At 40.4% G+C, this 24,597-nt stretch overlaps 1 protein-coding gene across 1 annotated transcript; it reads right to left on the reverse strand.

Moving 5' to 3' along the window:
- Nucleotides 1-1,782: 1,782 nt before the first annotated feature.
- On the reverse strand, nt 1,783-6,697 carry MRPS30 (mitochondrial ribosomal protein S30). Its single transcript, XM_014965143.1, has 5 exons — nt 5,949-6,697; nt 5,556-5,701; nt 4,395-4,497; nt 3,670-3,846; nt 1,783-2,252 (listed from the first exon to the last, which is right to left on the reverse strand). The coding sequence occupies exons 1-5, from the start codon at nt 6,655-6,657 to the stop codon at nt 1,984-1,986; spliced, it is 1,404 nt and encodes a 467-aa protein (XP_014820629.1). The 5' UTR covers nt 6,658-6,697; the 3' UTR covers nt 1,783-1,983.
- Between the last annotated feature and the right edge of the window lie 17,900 nt (nt 6,698-24,597).

Genomic DNA, 24,597 nt, shown 5'->3' on the forward strand with positions numbered 1-24,597 from the left:
AAAAAACTTTCTTATGACTTTATCGTTGTCAGGCAGCATTAAACACCCTGGACAGATGAGTACAAGATGAAAGATTCCTGTAAAAAAACACATACATTACAATGTCCCTACTTTGCCAGGTAGTGACAAAAAAGCAGAACGTCCATGACACTTTTTCCTCAGTAGAAGGTAAAACAGTGCCACCCACTGCTTTTCCAGGGTATCCCCTTACCTTTTGAGACAATCACAGAAAGCTGAATTTGGTACTTTGCAATTACAAAATAGCAGCTCATGCTAAGCCTTCTTCCCATTCTCCCTCACTTTGACACTGGGTTCTTCCACCAGGTTATACATCTACAGTGATGTTTCAGTCATTAGTAAAGCTGCACAAAGGGAAAAAAAACCAAACAAACAAACTTGCTCTACCGCAGCTGAAACCTCAGGAGGGACAAAGGCCAAATCACAGAAAAATTAATGTTTTGGGGTTTTTTCCACCCTGGAAGCAGGAGTTTCTTTGACTCTACACGTCAGCTTTCCACAACTACTACCTGTATGCAACTCATTCAGTTTCAAACTGAAGGTAACACCATGTTGCACCAACTGTAAAGATGGTCTGCAGGGTCAGAATGATCCACTGGCTTTTAATATACTTCCATTCATTTCGCACCATCCCTTTTCTCACACCAGAAAACAAGTACCAATCACTTGTAAGCTAGGTCACATGTCACTCTATAATCAACATGCCTACCCAGCAGCTTATTTTCTGTTCCAACATGGAATATTCATTTAATCCAATGATGAGCAGCGAGCAGTAGTAGTAATACTTAAACAAAAAGAGTGCATAAGGACTTTTTACTGCTGTTAAAAAGGAACCAGTACTCGAGCACATCTTCCTTACCTAGATTAACCAACTCTATTGGTTCCAACATTAGTGAAGTACCAATCAAGTAAGACTTCATTCATAAGTATTCATTAGCAGAATACCCTGTAAGCCAGTTTACAACAGGAAGCAGGATCCCAAATTGTTCAGGATAGACGATGTACAGGCAAGTATTTCAACCAGAGTCATGTATGATTCAGTACTCTTTAAAAACAAACTCCTTGACTCTGAACAAGAACACTGGAAAATTCCAAAAAAGTCAAGACAAAATGAACAGAACAATGTAAAATTCTAGGTGTGTTTAATTATCAACAAAGTACTGGTTTTGAGGTAAGTAAATATTCCTAAACAGTCCTTAAATCTTGCGTTTTATTAATCAGAGATCTTAGTCACCGTTTGGGCTCAGCTGGGGTCTACTAAAAACATCAACATCTACTAAAAATACTCAGCAGTGAAAACATCAAGATGCCCACAGCTGAAATCACGATCCTGAACTGAAGGAAAAACAGTGGACTCTAAATACATTTGAGTTCTCTCTGTGACTCCTGAGGTGACATCTTAAAAATGCATATGCATTTTCATAATAATCTTTGGAAGCAAGTTGTATCATGTTTATACTACTGCTTGATAAAATCTTAAATTTTCCCTGGTTATGTAACTAAATTGCCAACCATTCACTTTTTATTCTGAGCTCACTTTCTTTTCAGAATGAGCAAGCATTTAAGACAACTCATTTCTTTTCAGGCACAAAATAAGAATTTTTTCACTGGTTCTGAATATCAAAACAGCAGCTACGAAGCGACACTATCAGATGGTCGTATGAATTCAGGTAGTTCAACACAGAGCTATGGATCTGCCAAAAGAAAGTACTGAGTTGACTGAATTAGTGCAATACACCTCTAACAGTAAATATACAGAAGTCATTAAGGTATTCTAGACATTTATTTTTCAGTGTACAGTAAGATACATTTAAAATGAAGGAATAAGGCCCATATATTGTAAAAGATGTATATAGTGTTTGCTAGACAAGTACTTGACTAAGAACAAGGCATATTCTAGGCCACACTTCATGAGGTTACAATGAAGTTCAGGCACATAAACAGGAATATTTATTGCTTAATGATTTACAACTCTCTTGGCCTGTTTAACAAGAAACGAACCAACTGAATCAGAACTTCATCATTAAACCCTTTCACGCTACCATCTTCCACAACATCATACAGTGGCTTACTGTCTGTACCCCAACAGATATTTTTCCGAGGATTATTTTGAATAGTTTCCACAGTCAGTGCTAAAGTATTTAGCTGGTAACAGAAGAAAGCAAAGTACTTTCCATCAGTCACTACTGCCTGCGATACAAAAGGACGGGTCACATCTGCTTCACTCCAGAATCCTACAAAACAGAGAAAAACCACCAGTTATACAGGACTCAAAATTCTTACCAGCACACACATCTACACCCCGAACCTGAAATACAGAAAAATAGAGGGAATTGCAGAAGCTACTAAGTAAGGTGAAAGGTCCTGTCTGTTTTAGCAACCCCCATATTCTTCACACAAAATAAAATGCAACCACCAATTAAGCATACTTCCAAGATCAGAGACACAGTGGCATATTTGTGTTTTGTACACAGTTCCCTGTTGCTGAACAACCAGAACCAAAGTAACTGATCAGCCAAAATGACTTCTCAAAATTACTTAAAATATTAACGCATCCAAGTCCTACAAGTGATCCGAGGCGAAATATCTTTCAACTATTCCACGCTTCTCACAGCAGTGAACATTTGTTTTGTGACAGAAGAATGCACATGTATGCATGAGCATAAATGACTATAGCAACCAGCCAGGCAACACCAAGAACACTATGCCAGCAAGTACTAATGCTTAAAAAAAGAACCTGCTGACTATTAATGTTCTTTTTAAAATATGTTCTTTATATAGTTATGCATGTGTTCTAGCACACGCAGTAATATTCCTAAAAAGATATTTGGTATCATGTGCAATGAAGATTGTTAGAAGCTGTTACAGAACAAAGAAAATATATCACAGATTTGAATTATGCTGTTCTTGTACTTCATACTGTGCTTACAACTGTAACCAGATTTGAATCCAAGACTCACTTGGCTTCAGTATTTTACGTCCACAAAAAAGTCAAGCTTTTTAACATATCATTACATAAAAAATTTGATGCAGAGACAGCAGTATACACCAGCCAAAGGATTTTTCTTCCATGTCTTGTTTCACAAGTGAAACTACAAACCAGCAGGTATCTTCCAGTAACACTAGATAACAACTACATTTACATGAATAAGCAAACGACTGATCTGGTCTATCCATCCAGGTCAGCCGGGAATTTCAGTCAAACACAGGCATAAAATCCTGAAGTGAGGCTGCTGACATTTTTCTTTCAGAGATTGTAGCTTCATGGAATTGACATTTCTGAAACAAGGGGCTAAGCAACATAGTTGTTTGAGAAAAAAAAAATAAATAAAATAAACTGCTTGACATCTACCACATTTCCCCATAACAAATGTGGAGTGAGCACACAAATACAGGATTGAGGTTTTTGCACAAGCTTAGTGTTACATACGAAAAAATACTTTTCTGCCTACTTAGTTCTCAAGACAAAGTCTTAGCTGACTTCTGTATAAGATCTGCTTCATTCACTGGCTCAATTAGATTTTCAAAGACCTGCTTAAATGCCGTCTTCAGAAGAAAAAGCATGAGAAAAAGGTGGTGGGGAGAGAAGGTTACAGAAGTTTCTAGTAGACATTCATCATCAGGAAGAATTTATCAAGTTGACTGTCTCACCTTGATACATTGCTTGTGCTGCTGTCCAGGCAAAGAGACTTGCAATACCATTAGACCGATAAACAACTTCAATCTGATCCTCAAGATTTGCTCTGACAAACCTCTCCCGTTTTAGTTTATCAGGAATAAGATGAAACTGGGTGTGTCCATAACAGCATGGGTCTGCTACTTTTGATCCTGTGTTTCCCCACCAAAAAAAAATTAAGAGTCAGTCACAAGAACACCTCTTACTATGCATACAAACACACCTTTACTATCAGACTCCAAACAAGACAAGGTTAGAACCTCTACTGTACATCTGTATAAATATTGAGATGTCTATTTCTGGGTGAGACTGGAGAGCTTGCTCAATTCCAAAAGGTGAGAGTTCACATACTAAAATGTCTCTGAAGACATTTATCAAAATTCATTGTCAGTTTCCTGCCAATTTTCTGTTCAATGCCAACTTCTATAAGCAAATCTGGGCACAGAGTACCAAACGCACAGGAGGATGCTACATTGTCTAACTGACAGGGAATCTCAAAAGAGATTCCCATACTATATATATATATCTCTTTATAGTATAGTTATAGATAAAAAAATGCAAATGTTTTTATTCTGTTGATGGGAGAAGAAAGGTCAGGTATTTGGGGGTTGTTTTTTTGTTTTGTTGGGGGTTTTGGGGTTTGGTTGGTTTTTTTTCAACACAAAAAAAAAGTTAACACTTCATCATAAGAAATTCTTACCTATAAACACCTTGTTTTCATACTGCTTTTTGAACAAGGGCAGTTTAGATGGTTTATGTTCAATAACAGGAACATCTCCAAGATCTGACTCCAGCGGTACAAACTTGAAGAAAGAAAGAGAAGTCATGATATAAAAGACGTACATAATATCTGACTTACAGTCAGAGAGCAGAAGGTGCAAGTCTTGCTTACATACACCATATATGTAACTTGAACTCTAATTCATATTTTGCAACAGAACTCCCTCTCTTGGAATGAGTGCTAGTACATGCTTCTTATACTGATGTCTGAAGTTTCTGCAATGTACAAAAAACTTTGTGTGAAAAGGTGCTAACAAAGCTGCCAGTTGGGACCATCTTCAAAACCAGAATCCACTTCTGTAGAAAATGAGCAAAAGCACTTCTAGCAGTAGTCAATAAATAAACTTGAACCAGCAAAGTGAGCTTACAGATATTCAGTGTTTTGTACTACACAAAAATTTTAATTGCCTAGACAGTTCTTCCAAAATGCCAAGGTTTGTAACATCTGACAGTACTGACCTAAGCAAACTGTACAATTCAGTTAGCAAGAAAAGTTCAGCATTTATAAAGTGGAGCCCTGTTTTCTGTTGGTGGTGGAAACTGGGCAACAGAGACCCTCAGAGGCTACATAATTATGATTGTATAAACCTACAAGAAAAGGATTAGAATACTGAATCAGCTTCCAGAAACCTGAGCATTCAAGAAAACAATTGTTCAGCAGAACTAACAGGTAACAGAGCTCACATTTAGATTATACATGCTCTCTTGTTACTCCATTCTTTTCTTCTCCATTTCTCTCATCTCATCTCATTCTCCTCCACTAAGCGCATTCCACCCCACTTTTTCTTGCCTCCACTTACAAGCATAAAATAACTTTAAATATTTAAAGTGTAACAATATGCATTTTATCCAAACCACAACGATGACCAACCTGAAGTGCAGAAGACTGTCTCAAGATCTACAAAGCACTTACCACGACAAGGCATTAAAGACATTAAGGCTTGAAAAATGCACAAATGTGCTACATGCCTGATTAACCAGCCCCTCCCACATACTATCTGCTGCATGGTTTCAGCGGCTGTGAGAAATATAAGTGAAAATGAAATATATGTCATTAACTTGCTATTGAAACTATCCACACCTCAGGAAGTTGCTTTGGTACACGGATCTGGAGGTGGGGGCTGTCATCTATCTGAAATCGGACAGGATCAACTCTACCCTTTCGATGTCCGTGAACAACAACTTCCTCACCATGATGCCAGTAATAGTTAACTTCAGGGTTTAGATCTGAAACAGAACAGAGGGATACAGAGAAACAGAGATCACACCTTTGCATTTAAAGCCCTCCCAACTCTTGTTCTGTAGCTGCAGTAAAACAGAAAAATAAAAACCTACGTGTACCATGTGGGATGATGAATTACTAGCGATAAACCAAACAACCCCCCTGTACCAGCAACGCTCCCGCCGGGTTCAGAGACCAGCCCCGCCGCCCAAGGGCTCCCGGTTCCCTCTCCCTCCCAACCCCGCTCCGCACCGAGGGAGGAGGCAGACAGCAGCGGGTTGCGACCGCAAAGGAAAGCGGCCAGGGTGGAGACGAGCTGCGTGAGGAACGGGCCGGGCGTGTGCTCCTGATCGCGGTAGAGGGCCGGCCGCTTCTTGTTCTGGTAGAAGCTCTCCTGCAGGAGGGCGTCGCAGGCGAGGGAGCGCAGCTGGCCCATATCCAGGTACGGCGCCGCGACCGCCGGGGTTTTCGCAGCCGCTGGGGCCGCCGCTCCGGCCTCCGGGGCTTTGATGGCCTGAGGCTCCGCGCCCTCCGGGGCCTTCGCGGCCTCCGGCCCCACTGCCTCCGGGACCTTCGCGGCCTCCGGCGTCACCGGTCCGGGGGCTTTGGCGGCTGCCGGCGGCGCTCTCGGGGGCAGCCCCGGCACGAAGACGGTCTTGGTGAAGCTCTGGTACCAGCGGTCGGCGTTGAGGGCGAAGGTCTGCGGGTAGACCATGTACTTAGGGCGCTGCAGTTGCCCGTAGAGCCGCAGCTTCTCCTCGATGGAAGCCGCCGCATGCACCCGCTGGTTGAAGTGCTCCAGCCGCCGCCGCTTGGCCGCTTTGCTCTTCGCCGTGGCAGAAGCCACGATGGGAGGGTAGAGCGAGTCGGGGGGTGTCGGCGGTGGGGGGGCGGCGGACTCCGTCTGCGAGAACCAGCACCGGCCGTGCCACAGCAGCCGCCGACCCCTGGACGCCGCCATTTCGCAGAGCCGCCCGACAGCGGAAGGACAGTGTTCGGCAAACCGGGAAACTCGATTGGCCCTGGCAACCACGTGAACAAGGCAGCTGCCAATCGACAAGCTTCTCCGGGAGAGGGCTGCCGGGAGACAAAGGGGCGGGGCCTTCCGGGTTGGCCCCGGTCCCGCCTCCGCAGTGCGGCGAAGCTTCTGCCCAGCCTCGGAGGGAGTGCGAACTACAGCTTCCAGAAAGCACAGCGGGAGGCGACCGGAAGTGCTGGCCCTGGCGCGGCCCCCTCTCAGGGCGGGCTGTGCAGAGGGGAGAATGGTAGGAGTTGCCTTTGCCTGCTTTGATTCGAGAAGACAACAGTTCTGAGCCAGTCTTCCTCGTGCTCATCCTCAGGAGATAATTACACCCCCAACCCGGTTTGAGAGACCTACTGCTTAATCTAAATGACAGGGTTAAATTCTCTCTAAAATAAATAAATAGATTGAACCTTTTTCTGTACAGGACAGAACCCTTTTTCTGTAAAGAACTGTATAGAGCCTGTGCTGAACCCGTACAGACGCCTTTAGTAAGGACAAAGGATTTTGTACCACCAAGAAATATAGCAGAAATATGAGATCGTTTATTGGCAAAGTCTGTAAACGTGAACATGCATTACTCAGCCAGGGGCACGAGGAGCACAGGCAGGCCTGGTTGCTTCTGGATCCGTCTGTAAATCCTGAGCTGGTCTGCTCCGTGGTACTGTAGGAAGAACTCATTTTCACATAGTAGTGCATAACCACAGCACTAATTGTGAACTAAAATAACAGCTTCTCGGAAGGTGCAAAAGCTGGTGGTACTAAAGAGATTCAACTCTTCTGAAATACAATCTATTATGGCATTTCTTTATGAAACTGGGGATAAGCTAAAATTGGAATACTGACACTGCAAGAAGTGCTACAGTTACTGCATTTTTGTCTTTGAGATATTTAGAAAAGCTGAGGGTATTTGGTGAACAGGTGAAGCTTACTATTTATTATTCTTACAAGGTTTTTTGGGTTTTTTTGTTTTGTTTTGTTTTTTAACTTCATCACTCACAGTATTCTTTGGAGATGGGGTTTTTTTGTGTGTTCCCCTGATATTTCTGTATTGTCTGAACTGTCTGGAACATTCATACTGAGCAGGGATGGGAGAGGAAGTTACAAACAGAAGTGGGACAGGAGACACATTACATCCATCCCAGCTAATCTGTTCCCTTTCATTAATTTCAACTTAGCTTTCTGCTGAATTGATTGTCAAAGCTGCAGTAGAATTTGGAGGAATTTTTGGAATACATGGCAAAGATTGAAAACCAGTGTTTCAGCTTGAGATTTTCAAAGACTATAGAATATAAAACTATTGTCTTCTTTAAGATGAAGTAAAATAGCAATTGAAATATTGTTAATGTATGGGTAAACAAAAGCTATACTTCAGTTAAGGCTCACAAGGTATTTATAAAAGACAGATTTAAATGCTAAGTTGCAACTCTGCTAAGTATTGCGTATTTAAAGTTTGGATGTTTAATTTTGAATCCAGACACTCTCTTCACCAGAATGGTGAAGGGACAAGGGCTTAGATGAGATGACTGACCACTGAGGGAGCAACCTCCCTCCTTTTTCTCATCCCATATACTGCAGTCTCCAAGTGCATCTGGAAGCTTGTTTTTCACCTGATTAATAAAAGACTGGCCAAATGTGGCCGAGTTAGAGCTGTTGAATCGCTTCCCTTGTGATCACAGCCAGCCATGTCATAAACTTGCACAAACTGTTACAGAAAATCACTGTTACTCTTCTTAGGCATTTTGCAGCTGCATCTACTGTGTCAAGACTTGTTTCCTTTGGTGTTTAGAAATATTCTTCTAATTTCATGCTTAGTTAATACCTGTTTGTTACTGTGCCAACGTTATCCTTTAGCTAATTAGCTTTTTTCTCGCCAATGTTTGCCTTCTAAAATATTGATGGAGACCAGTCATGTCACCTCTCAGTCCTCATTGACAGACTAAACAAGCTCTTCTCACACAGACAGGTCTCCATTTCCCTGATCATCTTAACAGCCCTTTCTTCTATTTCCTCTACTTTTGAATTTGTCTCAGCCATGTGTGACCAGACTGTACCCATTACTTCATACAAGGGACTGCATTACCTACACTAGGATTACTAGCATTTTAGCACTGTTAAAAACCTCTTTCATCATGTTGTCAAACCAGCATTGCCTGCCTTGCGGCCGAACAACATTGTGAACAACTTTTGCATAGAATATTTTAAACCTTCAAAAAGTTCAACACAGAAACTGAAGATAAGTGATGAAGTAAGTGAATGTTTAAAGTATCATTTTTATTTTCCCTGCTTTATTCAAAGACTTTAAATGTTTCCTGCACCCTGATACTGCCTATAACATTAGATAAGAGGTGTCAGGAACCGGTGCTATGCTTTAACCTACACTTAAAATCCCTGAACTGTCTACTGATGTTCTGGTCACAGGTCATTTTTATTTGCTTCATGTACATTGTAGTATCATTCATCTTGATGTAGGAGCTGCAAGGGTTTGGATAAAAGGCCCCAGTAGACAGTCTGGTTAAAAGTACTGACATGCTTTGCTGACAGCTCCATCATAAGCTTTTGATACAAACATATTATCCAGCCATAGATCTTTCTGTTCAAAAAAGCAAACCAACAGTTCAAAAAGGATCTATTTTCCTTCTCTACTGAGATAATACATAGTATCAAAATTATCCTAAATCTATAAACTCAGGGCATTTTTGTGTTGGTTAAATGAATGCTATAAAAGAGCCATAGATTACTAGTCTCAAAATAAATGTCTAAAATTGAAACTAGAAGAAACCCCCGCATCTCAGTTCCAGTGTGAAAGTCATCGGAGAGGGACAGATTGGAATCCAGAAGCAGTTTAGAAACTAACGCAGTTCATCTTATTGAACCTGCTCTGTAGGGAAGGATGACATAGAAATTATTCTGTTTCGGAAACTCAGAAATGAGACAAAATACATCAAATGCACCTACTCAGAGATGAGATTGCTTAGACATTAATTACTGGGCAACCTCAGTGTCTCCTATATACCAGTGTAGGAGCTGCTTAAGTGCACACACTTCTTCAGCAGCCTTCACCAGAAATGCAGGCACAGCCCATGGGATCACAGGGGTCACATAATGGAGACACCTTATCCAAGGCCCAGCAGAAGGTGTGAGCTCTGAGTCTGCTTCACCTGGCCGCACTGGTGTTGTGCTGTGTCCTGTGGGAGTCACTGCAAGATCTCCAGCCACTGGGAAAGGCCTCAGCCCTTGCACCTGCTAAGCCATTTCTTCCGTACCTGTGCTGTGATGCTGGCACCCATGCACCTTCTCAGACACCCGCATCTTATTTTAAAAGGCAGAAGAAGGAGAAAACGGTGAGACTGAAGCCCTTCAAATTAGGAAACCTCATAAGGGAGCCGCAAGCCAGACATGGGGTTTGTTGTAGGCTGAGTAACAAAAGATAACTGTAGTTTGATTCCAGAGCAGTGATGGCAGATCCTCAGCACATCTGAGGACAGGCAGAAGAGTGATACTGTGCCACTCCAGTCCTCGTAGCAAGTTACTACAACAGTACACCCAGAAAACAGGTTAGCAGTCAGTTCTGGAAAGTTCATAGTGAAAAGAGTCTTTAGAACTGTGAAAAACTAAGTTACTAGTCAACACCAAGTATTCCTTTTGTAATAGTATCTCAAGACCCTGGAGAAAGACTGACGCTCCATTGTACAAAGCATCACATCCTATACCCGCATAATAAATAAAGGGCTGTTTCATTTTGTAATGTACTTCTCAGTATGTTCAGTTGTAGAGAGGACCGACAGTCTACCCTTAGGTTAATGGTAGGACAACAGGCGGACAACATGCCTTTCAAATTATTATTCTAAACAATTCAGTTTTATTTTAAAATTTGTGCAGAAGCTGCAGTCAGCCAATGCCTTACTTTGGGGATAGATTTTAGACAGGCCATATCTCTTGTTGGTGCTTGTCTTGGAGGATGAGAACCAGATTTCAACCAAACCGGAATATTTCCAGGTTTAACCAGTTAAAAATAGTTGTTTTCTTAGTGACTCAGGGCAAGGTCTACAAAATAACTTTAGTGAGGACTCTGCCTCACCCTCTCATGACTACCTAAAGGTCTGACTAGTACTGGAACCTGCCTTTTTGTTGCCCAGGTTAATAGACTAGCTGAAAATAGACAGGGTATTTAAAAACTAGAAGGAGCAGCTCCAGATGAGATGAGATTTCTGTGTTTACAGATGTTTTATGTACAGTCTACAGTGTTTGCCAGCTTAGGTAGTAACATCAGTGGGACTGTATCCTCCTTGTAAAATTCCACATAGTGCAATAGACACATTCTTAACTGTTGAAAAGATGGTCATTATTTTATGACTTATGACTTTAGCTTATTTTAAAACAGATTATGTGTAACAACCACAGCTGCCGGATGATAATTTAAAGCAACTCATAGAATAGATACATGAAGCAGGGAAAAGCCATCATCATCTTTACTAATTGAATTCCGGACAAAAAGAAGTTTGTTACATGATTTCCAAATATCTTTATAGGAATATAAAATGCAGGAATATAAAATGACAGCTGAAGTCTTCCATTATGCATCCATCAAAATTGAAGTGCTTTTAGAACTATGCAGCACTCTGAACAGCACCAATTAGAATTAATTTTGCATTATGTTTCAGCTGCTATTTTAATGCAGTTTCTCAGACAAATTCCTTTTAGGCTAAAATTTCCTATGTTCGTCTATAGATCAAAGATCACACCACACACTCCCCCAACAGCATTTAAAGCAAAATCAAAGCACCTTTGTTTCAGGACTGTGGAAATGGGGAAAAAAAAAGATGTGTTTCTGACCAAAGCATCCCTTTAATTAGGAAAAAATGTTAAAAGAATTAACTTCAAAGTTGGACCACTTTCTAGTTCTCATGTGAGAGCTGGGAGTCCAGATGAATTTAATGAAAGCCCCTTGCATCATTTCAAATTAAGGAGCCTTCCAACTGGGAATTCAAAAGATGCACCAACACATTCCACCTTCTGTGGCTTTAGATGCCATTACAGCTGAGAATGGTGATGACATTTAAGACCACTCTGGCTTCATAGTGCCGTAAAGATAAAAGCTTCTCTTGAAGACATGCTTTGGCAAAGCTTAGTTTCACTGCATTAATGCCCATTAGCTAAAAAATCAGAAGTCCTTTGGGAAAACTAGATTTCTTAGTCAGTTTTATATAGTATTTCAGTGCCATTGTAGCAATTACAAAAGAATACCTCACATATTCCCTGTGCATTTTGGGGAACATCTGACTAGTGGGGGATCCCATCTGTGCTGTTTCAGGGTCATTGCATGCCATTTTCCCAAGGTCTGTTTTTTGTATGTGCAGAAAATCCAGGAGTGTGAACTGTTTTTAACCACTAGTCTTTGAGATAACTTAGTGCAAAACAAAAGATCTTTATTGTGAAATTAGTGAGTAAACTGAAAGAAACAGAAGTCAATTGACTGGAGGAAGTAATATGCTGTCATTTTGAAAGGCAGACAGAGCTATTTGGATTCTGATGTGATAGCTAAATGACAATTCCAACATTTGCAGTAAGAGGCTTTGTCATTCACACAATTAAAATATTCAGCTGATGAAAAAAGGTACACTTCTATGAGAAAATTCGTGAAGTCAGTTATAGTGTTCCAGAGATCACACAAAGGAAAGACTGATGAGTAGACTTGGTTCAGTATGAAAATAAAGGACTGGATGAAAACCAGAAGTGTTGCAGAAGAAAGCTAATGTATTTAAATATTATTATAATATGGTATTACTGAGGTGGCAAGTGTTTATTCTTAAAAGGTGTCATGAAGGTGGAATTTGAAGCACAGCAGGCATTCCACTTACTGTCCACTTACTTTCTCTTTTCTTCTAGTATTGAAGACACCACTCTTTTTCATGCAGTTTAAATGGAAAATTGGAAATCTAACTTCAAGTCCCATAAATAACCCATAGACTTCTGGCAATTGAGTATTTCTCTGCTGCTTTAAAAAAACACCAAACCACTTGTTTCCTAAATCTCTGTAGTGTGAGCTCTGTTTTACAAATTTAGATACTTATTTTAGAAGCCTAATTCTTAATCTCAGAGATAAAAATGCAGGTAGAAAAAAAAAATTTCCATACCCATCAAAAACAAAAGAAGACTGCCTCTACAGACTGTTTGTCCAGCATGTCCTCTGTATTTCTCCAGCTTCATAAGTGAGCTTCTTCTCACCAGCAGGCAAGAATGTTGGCCTTTCAACATATCCTGAAACTTCATTTCAGGTTGATGACCTGAAATAACAATTCAATTGATGACCTAAAATTACAAGCCTAAGGAAGTTATGGATGTGAGTGGTGTGCTAGATGAAGAGTATCCTGCCATCTGCTTTGTATGCTATTTCTGCCATACTGAGAAGCACTTGAGGAAGATAGTACAGAGTTGAAGAAAAGCATGGATCTGCTCTTTGCAGACATTTAGTTGGTGTCATGTCATGCTTGACATGGCAAATCCACACACTGGTCTTGCTAGTTCAAACCCAACACTGTGCAAAGAGGCATTTTCTGGATCGGGTATGATCTATGTCCAGCTGGCTTGGAGACTGAGCCATTAAATGGACCCTTCATTATCTGTGTAGCTATAATATTCAAAGATGTAATAAACCCAGTACCTAAAAGTCAATGGCAACACTTAACCAATACAAAACACACAAAAGGAACCAAAGGATCATCAAAGGAAGTCCTGATAACTAAAGATGTCTGACTGTAGCACCAGGTTCAGTTTCTATCTGAATCTGATATGTCTGGGTTTTCTGTGATGGAAAAATGCACAAGTGCACATCCATCTCAACCAAAATGTTCCACACTTGAAGCGTCATTCATTTAGTTTGAATAGCTTGATGCTTGAGAGCAATGTATTTGGTAATTTAAAAAAATTGCATCTTCTTCTAAACAGTAGAGGGATCTTCATTGTTTAAATTCTCAAGTACTTAGACTGTCTTCCCTAGCTGTATGAAACTTCTGGTATATATGAAGGTCACCTGATATTTATCATTGGTGATTAAGTCTAGAGGATGACTGTAAGATAAATATATGACTTGGTTAATGATTCACAACTGACTCGTAGTCAAATGATTGCTAAGACTGTATTTCTAAACAGAAGAATTAGTACATATAGTTAAAGGCTTATTTTTTTTCTTTCTACATATCCTTAAAGTGCCAATTAACTGACTTCCTTTTAGCATTATAGAAGCATGCAGATTGGAAGGGACCTCCAGAGGCCACTGGTCCAACCTCCTACTCAAAGCAGGGCCAGTAAGGTCAGGTTGCTCAGCACTGTGTCCAACAAAGATTTAAGTACTTCCAAGGAGGTAGATTCCAGTGCTCCTGTGGGTCTCTGTTCCAGTGCTTGACCATTCTCATGGTAAAAACATTTTTTTGCATATCGAGTCAAAATTTCCCAGGTTACATCTTGTGCCTGTTGCCTCTGAGCTTTTTATCATGCCCCTCCTGTGACGAAACAAAAAAAGGACTTCACTGAGAAGTTCAAATTCACTATTTATTTGGACTTCACTCACAGGTCAAATATGTCACTATTGTAAGTTCTATGTGTACAGTGGCGATTACACTATTGCAATTTAAAATTTGTGGAATACACTATTGCAACCTACAAGTGATCCCGAAAAGTAACAACACAAACCACAAGCACGCTAGATATTAATACCTTAAAAGAGTGCACCAATCACAATCTTAATGGCATGCCATATACCATACATATGTTTCTTAATCACTTACCCTCTCTCACAGGTAAGGTCACTCAATCCCTGGGAAGTTACCCTGTACAGCGTCCTGGACAAGGCGGACACGAATCTCCTACGGGCCAGCTGTATCGTTGGAAGATTACCCATTTTTCTCCCCAAACCTTGCGGTTTATATTTCCTGATTCTGTGGGGGTGCAGGATTATGCCTGAGTGGATTACACTATCTGGGATATTTACCTCTGGTGGTGTGATAGCTAAGTCTCTGTTCCCAATTTTGTGATGTCTAGCACTCAAAGTCACAGTGGTGGGATGGGACTCAGGGCATTTTGTTTGCTAAGGGAGCTAAGGGTGTATTCGGTTTCGGTTCTTACTGTGTTGCAATCTGGAGACAACCCTGGGCTGAGCCGTTTTGCAGCTCCCCCCAAGTTATCTCTGCATAGACAAGGCAAGGCAAGGCAGAGATGAAGCTGAGTCAGATGACAACTCCCTCCATCTCACCCACTGTGCTCTGAAACCAGTTTGGCTGGGTGCTCCCATGCGCCTCCTAAAAAAGTCTGTCTCTGTCTTTGCTAAGCTCTCCAATGGGGTACCTGAAGACATCAATCAAGTCTTGCCTGAGCCTTTCCTTCTTCAAGCTGAAGAAGTCCTGGTCCCTCAGCCTTTCCTCACAGGGCGAGTGCTGCTGCAGGCACTGAACATCCCTCCGCAACGGTCCTCCACTAAATTCACTTCCGTTTGTCTGTGGTGTTCTTCTACGACGGATTCCAGAATTCAACATAGTTCTCCAGAGTCAGTCTCACAAGTGCCAAACAAAGGGGAAGAATGACTTGCCTCGCCCTGTTGTCTGTCCTTGTATCTGTACACCCTCTGATACTGGTGACCTTCTGCTGGTGGTCAGGGCACAGTGCTGGGTCATGCTAAATTTATCCTCAGCACATTTTCTGCAAAGCTGTTCTCCAACTAGTCAGTCACCCCACCAGTACTGATGTGTTATTCTGTCCCAAGTCTTTGCATTTGTTTTTGTTCGTTCACCTTCAGTATGTTCCTGTCAGCCCGTATCTCCAGCCTCTCTAGGTTGCAATAGCCTCAGTACAGTCACAACCATAAGGTTGTACAGACAACAAAATACCTGTGCTACATACCACATATAATGCCAAATATACGTGGGAGCCTGCTACTGGACTAGCTAAAGATGAAGACAAAGGGGGAAGGAGTCAGTGTATGCTCAAAACCTTTAGAAATTCTCTTTATTGTTGCATTGTCAAGCTGTATCACAAACATCATAAGCACTTACCACCATTGTGTCTGGAGAGCATCTGCCTGATACATCTCACATTAGGATAACAAACCACATTGTGCTAGTAAAAGAAGTGGCATGGGACAGCATAGCGCTTTACTATGAACCTGTCTGAGCTCCCAAAGGGTCCCATGCACCCAGCGTGTTGGGAATGTCCCCTGCCCTCGGCCAGCAGCTACCTGGGAAAGTCCAGCTGGCCCAGATCATGGGCTGGTCCAGAAGGTTAGTAATTCATATGTTTGAGCTCCAGCAATAAAAACAAGCTCTGCCACTGGTTATAGATACTACTTTGGTTTCTCTAGATACCCCTGTCTTTTATCTTCAGTTGTCCAATTTTCTCTTTAAGACACGTTTCCAGCAGGTCTTCCAATGACTGAACTGATGAGACTTCATTAACTTTGAATGAGAGAGAAGCTCCGAAGTCATTTTGGTATGACTCATCTCAACTGATTTCAACTGTCACAGTTAGGCATCTAGGCTATACTAATGAACAAACCAGAGAAAGAAAAGCACCTAAAGGGTGATTTGTTCTGTCCTTTCTTAACACATTTTTTTAGGAGAGGTAAATCACTTCCTGGAGCTAAGTCCCTACTGAAAGAGTTCATCATGTCATTCTGATGCAAGTAACTCTTTAACTTAAGTAATGAATTTAGAGAGAAAAATCTAAGTTGTTATCGCAATATTTGCAAACTGGTTTATGATACAGCTTTATTTGCAGGCTTCTGGATCACTCTTTTATGACAATTTTTGGTTTATGGTATAGCAAAAAAAATGAGACAATTATATTTGAAAAATTCGGAGGCCAATGTGTTTCATTTAAAGCTGATACTGGATAAAGTATTAAAGCTTTCAAAAAGCAAATTAATTGAGTATGTAAAATAACATGTTGCCACACTGCTGTCAACATTCTTCGAGATACAGTGAGAAGGGCTGCGCCGAGAGCACTACCACTAGATGTCACCATCCTTCCACTAAAAATTGCCATCAGCAACCAGCTGGCTTTTAATAAGGACCGCTGGTTCTACCAAAACCACACTGAGATGAAGCCTTAGGTCCCGTATTGCCAGCTTTGTTGCTTTGTAATCCAATCAAAAGCTACGTGATATCATTTCTTTCTGGTGGCATTGTGTTTAGATAGTTTTAAAATGCTTAACTCTCATCTGAGAGTTCATACAAGAAGAAACATTGGTTAAGTTCATTCAATAGTGCTGCTGCAGCTCAGTTCGATAGACAGTGGGTTGATGAAGAGTGTAAAGTAAAGATTCTATTCCCATCTCTTTTACTGATGTACTGTATGACTTTGGCAAGCCATTTCACCCCAGCTTTTCTGTTTTCCATTTACTATTAGCACTAGCTCCCTCAGTACAGGAACTATGCCCAGATATGTTGTTTTTTGGATTATCTTGATCTTAATTCAGTGACGCAATTATCCTAATTGCGCAAAGGGTCTTAAAAAAATAGCTGTATAGGTCCAGCTGAGAAAAATGCTGGAGGGAGATATTCATTCTAGCCTTACTCATTACCTCCTTACTCAGTAATTGATGAAACTTCCCTAGAGCCAGGGCTGGGGTTAGAAGACTTAGTGAATCCATTTAGTACTGGATATCTGAAGTCATCAGTTCCTGCTCCCTCTCATTCCACTGAGTGACGTTACCTCAAGTTTAAGTTTGTAATATCCTATCTGATACAGATAGGACCCAAATTTAATTCATCTCCCGGATAGTCCATCTATCTTTTATGTCTCTGATCCAGAATGGGGTTTCCTACTTATTTTTCTCATCACTGTCTTTCACAGAAATATGAACATTAAATAGAACATTATAAAAATGTCTCATTTTCAGGGTCTTTTTTTCCTCCTGAATAGATCTAAGCATTTGGAACTTAAGGGGAAGTATCTAATCCCATGTTTAATAAGACAACGGAGAAAATGCAGCCTTCCCTGCATGTGAATTTTCTCCTATCTTATTCTGTTAGGTGCTTTCATTCTTCAAAGAGAAAAACATAAAGATAACTGCATAATGTCCACAAAAGTAAAGACTGTATCTAAGGTCAAATCAAGTATGTATACTATAAACACACTCACAACCAAATATACTCAACATGGATCTAATAAGCACTCATTTCCTCGCTGGCAGTCTCCCCTCACTCCGGCAATGATCCTCCCCTTGAGTTGAGCTCCCACATTACCAGGTATGAGCAGGTAAGACCTCAAACATGAAACATTCCTTTCATGTGCTGATGAGACTAGTGTATTTTGGATTTGAAGAAGAGAAGAATTTTTTGAGCCAACTGGCCTGTCCTATTGCCACTGCAGTATGAATTGCTAGAAAAACAAAAAGTGACTGATGAGGAGAACTACAAAGGTTACTAAATAACTCCTATAAAAAGAATATAAATTGCCAGCCGTAATACGGATTGTGATTATATTTAATTACACATTTAAATGTTGAACAGCTTGACTGAGACACACTCATGTCTATCAGTATATGTTACCAATGAAAGGCTGTGCCAAACATTTTTCTTCATCCTGTCAACACACTAGGTGACAACACAAAGTAGTAGTCCGCACTGTCCCCTGGAGGCTGCTCAGTTTGGAATGATGCACGGGATGGAAAACAACGCACAGACTGTAGAAAAAACAGCAATAAACCCACATAACATCTCACAGACTTAGTTTAACATAAGCACCATGTAAATAAATTCCCAGCCCCTCGTGCCTAATTTTCCCCCAAGCATACAGTTTTACTGTTACACATTCTTAAATGACCAATGGAAAAATTTCTTGTGTTCCAATATTAGATTTGAAATGCATTCATAAACCCATAACGCCAGGGATACTTTCAAAATACAGGAACTCCAGTCTTCTGTGGCAAAGTGTTTGACAGACATTGGTCAACCACAGGATTACTCCTTGAATGAATCTGACTTCTTGTGTCCAGTGAAAGCTGTCAGATACTCAGTACCCCAGCCATTTTTAATGAGATAGTCATTATGTCATAACAATAAGCTTTTATTCTTTATACAACATTTTCATGTGTAGTGCACAACACAAATTTAAATGGCTTTCAACTCCTATTTCAGAGCCATTTGTTAAAAAGAAAATGGTCTGGAGCTTTCCTCAGAGAAAGCTGCTATGCTAAAGTTGGACAGGGAAGAAGGCGATTTCTGTACTCTTGGTTTTACATGCACTTGGTTTCTGATAATTCATTTCAACACTGTTATATCATATTACTCTAGTAGCCATGGCAGGATTAGTAGCAATACTGCAAATGGCAGTGTCATCAAGCAAAAATGTATAGCTTTGTGGTTTCAGAAAAATGAAGGCATTCAAAGTCATTAACATATAAAAGATTGAATAATGGCCTTTACAATAGACTGCTAAAGAAGACCAGATGTTGCTCACAGGAGATCTGAATCTGGGCGACAAGATGTTGCTACTTGTTCATTAAATGAGACAATCGAAAATTACAATTGCACTTCCACTAAAAACTCTGTAGATACAGCAGCTCTTCTACTCTTAGTGTTATTTTAACATGACAGTCATACAGAGAGTATGTTATACCATAGATAAGAAATTGACTGTTACAGAAGCAAAAGTGAATAATCTTGTTTCTCCAGAAAACATATAACTCTGTAGAAAGAGAAATCATAATGTATTTATATTTGTTGTAGATTAGAGCATAGAGGAACATCCTCTCTGAAACAAGCCTTTTTGTACAGACACATTATGAACATGTAACTGTCTATTCAGAACGAGGCAAAGAAAACCAAAAAGATATGACTGTGACAAGATCAATGATAAATTCAGTATTAGCAAAGCATTGTAATATACTGCACAGATTAGAAGCCCACCCTTAAGTCTCCAGATAAGATCAGTTCATACATACATGTATAAGCTTTTAGATGAGGATGAAAGATACAAATTGACATTTTGTGAGTTTTTTCAAGAAATCATAAGCTTTTAAATGAGCTTTTAAAACCATGGTCTAAAATGTTCAATGGGCAGCCCTAGGCTGACCAAAGAAACATTTATTATTTTTACTTGGTGCAGTTCTAAAGTTTACATATGATGTATTTTATATAGTCATTTAAAGGACATCTTAGGTAAAAATAATCTCATAAATTTATTAGTATATGTACCTGATCAGGTGCTTAGGTTAGGTAAGTTGTCCAGGCTTCCTGTATGATCAGTGGATATCTAGTTAATGGAGACTAGAAGGCAATTTCTCTCTTTTGAGTAGGCACCTATGTTTAGTCAGCTGAGTAAGCTCTCCAGCTGTTCTCTGTAATGGGAAATTATGCATCCAGCTACCATGGCAAACACACACATAGCAGAACCTAAAGCTGAATCCACCCCTGATTGCTTACACAGGTAGTACCTTCTCTTTGGCTAACACATTAGGGTTGTACATAGCTGACTGAAGGTGTTCTAGCACCATAGGCAAACTTGAATGTTACTGCCGTGGCAGTAACCTCCTCTGCATGCCCCTGCCCCTCTTGTGGTTGCCCCCATGGCAGCCACTTGCCTTGGGGTTGTGATTTATGCAAAGCAAGAAGAGGAGTCATTGTGCAGTTCCTGCAAGTGTGCGGCTCTGGGCAAATGCTTTTTTAGTGCTGAGGCACAGCCCAAACCTACTGGAAGCAGTGAAGAGTCTGCATTTTCAAGAAGACTCTTATGCATTGTTCAAGTACCTGAAAAGGCTGATTTCATTCTTCAGTTGATAACTGATAGCAAGTATTTAGCTAAAACAGATTTCAGCTACCAAAAGTGAAGAGTGAATTAAAAAAAAACAGCTTCGCTTGCTGTCTGGACTTTGAGACATTGGAGTCACTCACAACACATTGTTTTTATAGTTCTCTATAACTGTACAGGACAGAATCTTCCTGTCAAAAGCTTATTTTTCCACAAAAATAAATAAATAAATAAAATCATCTTTTCATGCCAATTCAGAATGGGAATAAGTTTCAACATATCAGAATTTCCTGTTGGAAATACGCCTTTTTTCCCCTCATTTTAGAGGCTTTGCTAGAACAACATCTGAAGTGTTGTGATCTCTGATGTGCTTCCTTATGTCTACACTGTACCTTTCTTTGTGTTCAGGAATTTGCATTTTTCCTCCTTTGATTTTCTCATTTTTTTCTTCTCAAATCTTAAATTAAACACTGAGCCTGAATTGCTTTTTTTACTCTCACAGTTCTTTGCAAAAAAAAAGTCACTTTGAAAATCCTGCTGCTATCACACATGCCTGTTATATATCAACAAATTATATTTTTGTTTGATTCCAAAAGAAGTGGAGTCAGCAGTTGGAACCAGACAATGTCCTTCATTTTTCTGTTTTTATTTGACAGCGTGGTGTACGGAGTGAAACGTTTATAGCGTTTATTGCTCTTATATTTGCTCTTCCACACTAAGATATCTCCATTTCAAATTAACAGCTTGGTTTAGGGCTTTAGCCTTAAAAATATATATTTTTTGTAGGGTTATTTTAATCCTATGCTAGCTTTGCTTTTTATTCCCTAACAAAATCTAAACTCTCTCCCCCAAAATATAGCTTCTTTTGGGATTTCAGGAAAAATTTAGAAATTCAGTCCCACAAATGATTTTGAAAGCTCAACTTCCCTCAATTTCCCTCAACTTTTCTTTTCAAGTGTCTAAGGTCATCATTTTCCCATTCAATCAGAGGGAAGATGTTAGGTTTAGCTGGACTTAGAATGGGCTCCTCACAGCGATGAGAATGTCTGGACTTATCCTTGGACATAGACATCTTCAACAGACTTCTCAGCACAAAGTCAATCAATAGGGTTAAAACAGCAGCAATCACCAGTACCTGGACTCACTTCTTAGAGCAGGGAAGGCAGAGGAATGGTAGAACAGGCACACTAGGATTTGTAACATCAAAGGGTTTGTATTTACCTCCTCCCCCCTGAAAGTTAACGTTACCCACCTTTGCAACCAACACTAGCCCATTCCTTGTCTACCACAACATCTTAACAAGACTCTTATGCCCATCTAGCTGACTTTTTCTTTTTTAGAAAAAAGTCCCCTTTTTTAATTGTCTCCTCTCCATCTGGGGATGGAGGAAGCTGTATGAGGTGGGAGTCATGGCACACTGGGAGAGCTCTCCCGGCAGCAATCTACACCCACTTCATCACCTGCTGTACTCAGTCCATACATTCAGAGTCTTTCTGGCCCTCTCTGTCCTGAGCAAATAAGGTCTTCCAGGGGCCTTAATGTATAAAGAATTCAAGTATTTAATATTCATGTCAGTGTGCAAATGCTTAAAGTTAAGCAGAAGCTTAAATAATAGAGGTAGTTTACAGAATCGGGGTCTAATTCTGGCAGAGGACTACATATTGGCAGTATAAGTTCTTCCTCCCAAAGAGCTATAATAAGTCCCTGTGCAGGCCCAGATTCTAAAGCACTGGGGCCAAAATCATCCCTGGAATTACACTGTTAAGCTTCCAAAAACAATTCTGCAAAGAAAACAGACTGTAAGCCCAGCAGATGATTTTGATTAATAAGAATATGTTCCTAAAAGTAAATTTACAGAGACTCTTAAAAAGTGCTACAGTGTTCTTAACTACTAAAACAAAATGTGAAACAAAGGCACCTTCTAAGATAACACACACTTAAAGTTACAAATTACCTGACAGATTTCTCAAAAGAAAATAGCTGGCCCTAAACAAAGAGGGAGATGCTGAGGGGCGGTACCCATAAGTGTGTTTTGCCTTTGCCATCTTCATTCTGGAAACATTTTTGGAGGTTGTGTTGCGTGAGACAGCCAAATCACCCCTAATTTAGAAGTAAGCATGAGATTAAATAAGCTTTTTGTAAAAGCCAGTTAAAAGAAAATACTCAATTTCTTCTCCTCTCAGCTCTTCTTATTACCCTTCTTCACGTTCTCAGCATCTTCCAGATGTGCGTGTGTGTACGTGTGCATGTCTGTGTGTGTGAGCTTTCATTATCATGAGCGCTGCTATTTGCAAGGCACTGGATTTTATGAATAAAGGAGTCAGAGTTCGTGTGCCAGCCCACCATCTCCCTCCCTCTAATAAAATTAGTTTAAAAAACATGGCACTTCAAAAAACTCTAAATTGGGATTGTGTTTATATAGTCTTGTAGATTTTGAATTGTTTTGCAGGGAGAATGGGAACAGAGTTCCATTTATTTGCAACTATTTAAATCTTACATTTCACTGAAGACTTGCAGAAGGCTTGAAGAACTGAAGGACAATAAAAAAAGACATAAAAATAACAAGAATAATGAGAAAATCACAGGCTTTCACAATTCTTTCCCTTAAATCTCTTCCCTTGCTCCAGGATATTTTCCTTTTTTGATTAGCTTGTTTTTCCCGTGTATTTACCTCAGAGATGTACACAACCACACCAGTGTTGACATGCCATAAGACTCTTCGCTGCTGCCAGCCCCCTGTCCCAGCCCCAAACATGATCTTTCACAGTTTGCCGATAACAGTCTCTTTTTTCCTTTCCTCTGTTTATTCCAGGTTTTCTCAACTTTTATGAGAAAAATGCATTTCAATGTTTTGTTTTGTTTTTCCTTGTACATTCTGATAACAACAAATCTGTTGAGCCTCTAGGGAAAATGTAATATGTCCTGGTTTCTTGATTCCTGCATGGCAGTAGGCTAGAGGTATGTGCCATGCTGCTCTGTGATAAAAAAGCTGTTCAAGAGAGCTAGGGACCAGAGAACTTAAATAACTGAGGCACAAACAAAACTGAGCTGCCAGATGAACAGATGGGTAAGGATCCCAGCTTGGGGCTTGCATGACCCCGTTCTGCCTCATTCACATGCTGGAGTACCACCACACCGACAAATGTGGACAAACCTTCTTTCGTTGACCCCAAAACTGGGACTACTGGAGACATCCACATAGGCTGACATAAGCCAGTCCATGTCCAAACGCAATCTGGCAGCATCAGCCTAATGCTGCACCTGAACTAATGCACTTGGCCAAGGCTTATTACCTTGGATGCCTCACCACACTAACAGCTGGACTCCATCTGGATCCAACAGCCTATTTTCACAGAAGCCTCGGCTTGCCACAGCTGTGTGGCCACAGACCTCAAATCTCTGCTAGATAAAACCAAGTTTCCCTTGAGACTGAGCTCTAAACACATTTGTCTCCTGAGCAGAAACACTCCTAAGGTGTTGGGGGAAAGAAAGGTGGGCAAGAGACTTTTCAGCTTGGAGGGGTAAGGAAAGTCCATACAGGAGAGCAGGAATAAGGGAGAGACAAGTGAAGAGTGACAATCTGTGAAGAAGTGCCACAATGGCAGACAGGGAATTTCGTGCAGACTCCTGATGCTGCTTGTTGTCATTTAGAAAAATACAAGCATAACGTTTGAAATTGCAGGCAAGCCTTCTATTGTCAAAAAGAAAATGAACTCTGACTTCTGCACACACAGAAAAAAGCTGCAGCTTGTGTTTAATTGATTCTATTTTTTTTTTTTTTTTTAGTTTCCAAGGGAACAGAACATATAGTGATTGAAAGCACATGTTGCTAAATTGATGCCCTGGAAAAATCCCAAGTGGCTTAATGTCATGCAGCCTAATTTAATTTGGATTAATAGTACAGTTTGCCAAAAACATTGCTGGTAGTGTGAGGTTTGGTGTGTGTGTGCTACTGCAAAAAGGGAAATTATATCAAAGTTTTAGCGTACTGTGTCCACTGACTTGCAAAATATATCCAGGGTCCAGATCCCCAGGATTATTTAGGTACCTAAATGCCACTGTCACTGACACTTCGAGGTAGCATCTGTCTTACTATATGGGGGTGTCTGTGTTTTGAGTCATTGTAAAGAAGTGTGA

Source organism: Calidris pugnax, unplaced genomic scaffold, assembly GCF_001431845.1.
Source record: "Calidris pugnax isolate Ruff unplaced genomic scaffold, ASM143184v1 scaffold273, whole genome shotgun sequence".
Classification (NCBI taxonomy): domain Eukaryota; kingdom Metazoa; phylum Chordata; class Aves; order Charadriiformes; family Scolopacidae; genus Calidris; species Calidris pugnax.

What these genes read in the sequence shown, in the direction of transcription:
- MRPS30 (XM_014965143.1), bottom strand. Translation starts at nt 6,657, where the DNA reads ATGGCGGCGTCCAGGGGTCGGCGGCTGCTGTGGCACGGCCGGTGCTGG. An exon ending in TGAAAACAAGGTGTTTATAG is followed by an intron (nt 3,847 to 4,394) that starts GTAAGAATTTCT and finishes GGGGAAACACAG; the next exon opens with GATCAAAAGTAGCAGACCCA. An exon ending in AGCACAAGCAATGTATCAAG is followed by an intron (nt 2,253 to 3,669) that starts GTGAGACAGTCA and finishes TCTGTTTTGTAG; the next exon opens with GATTCTGGAGTGAAGCAGAT.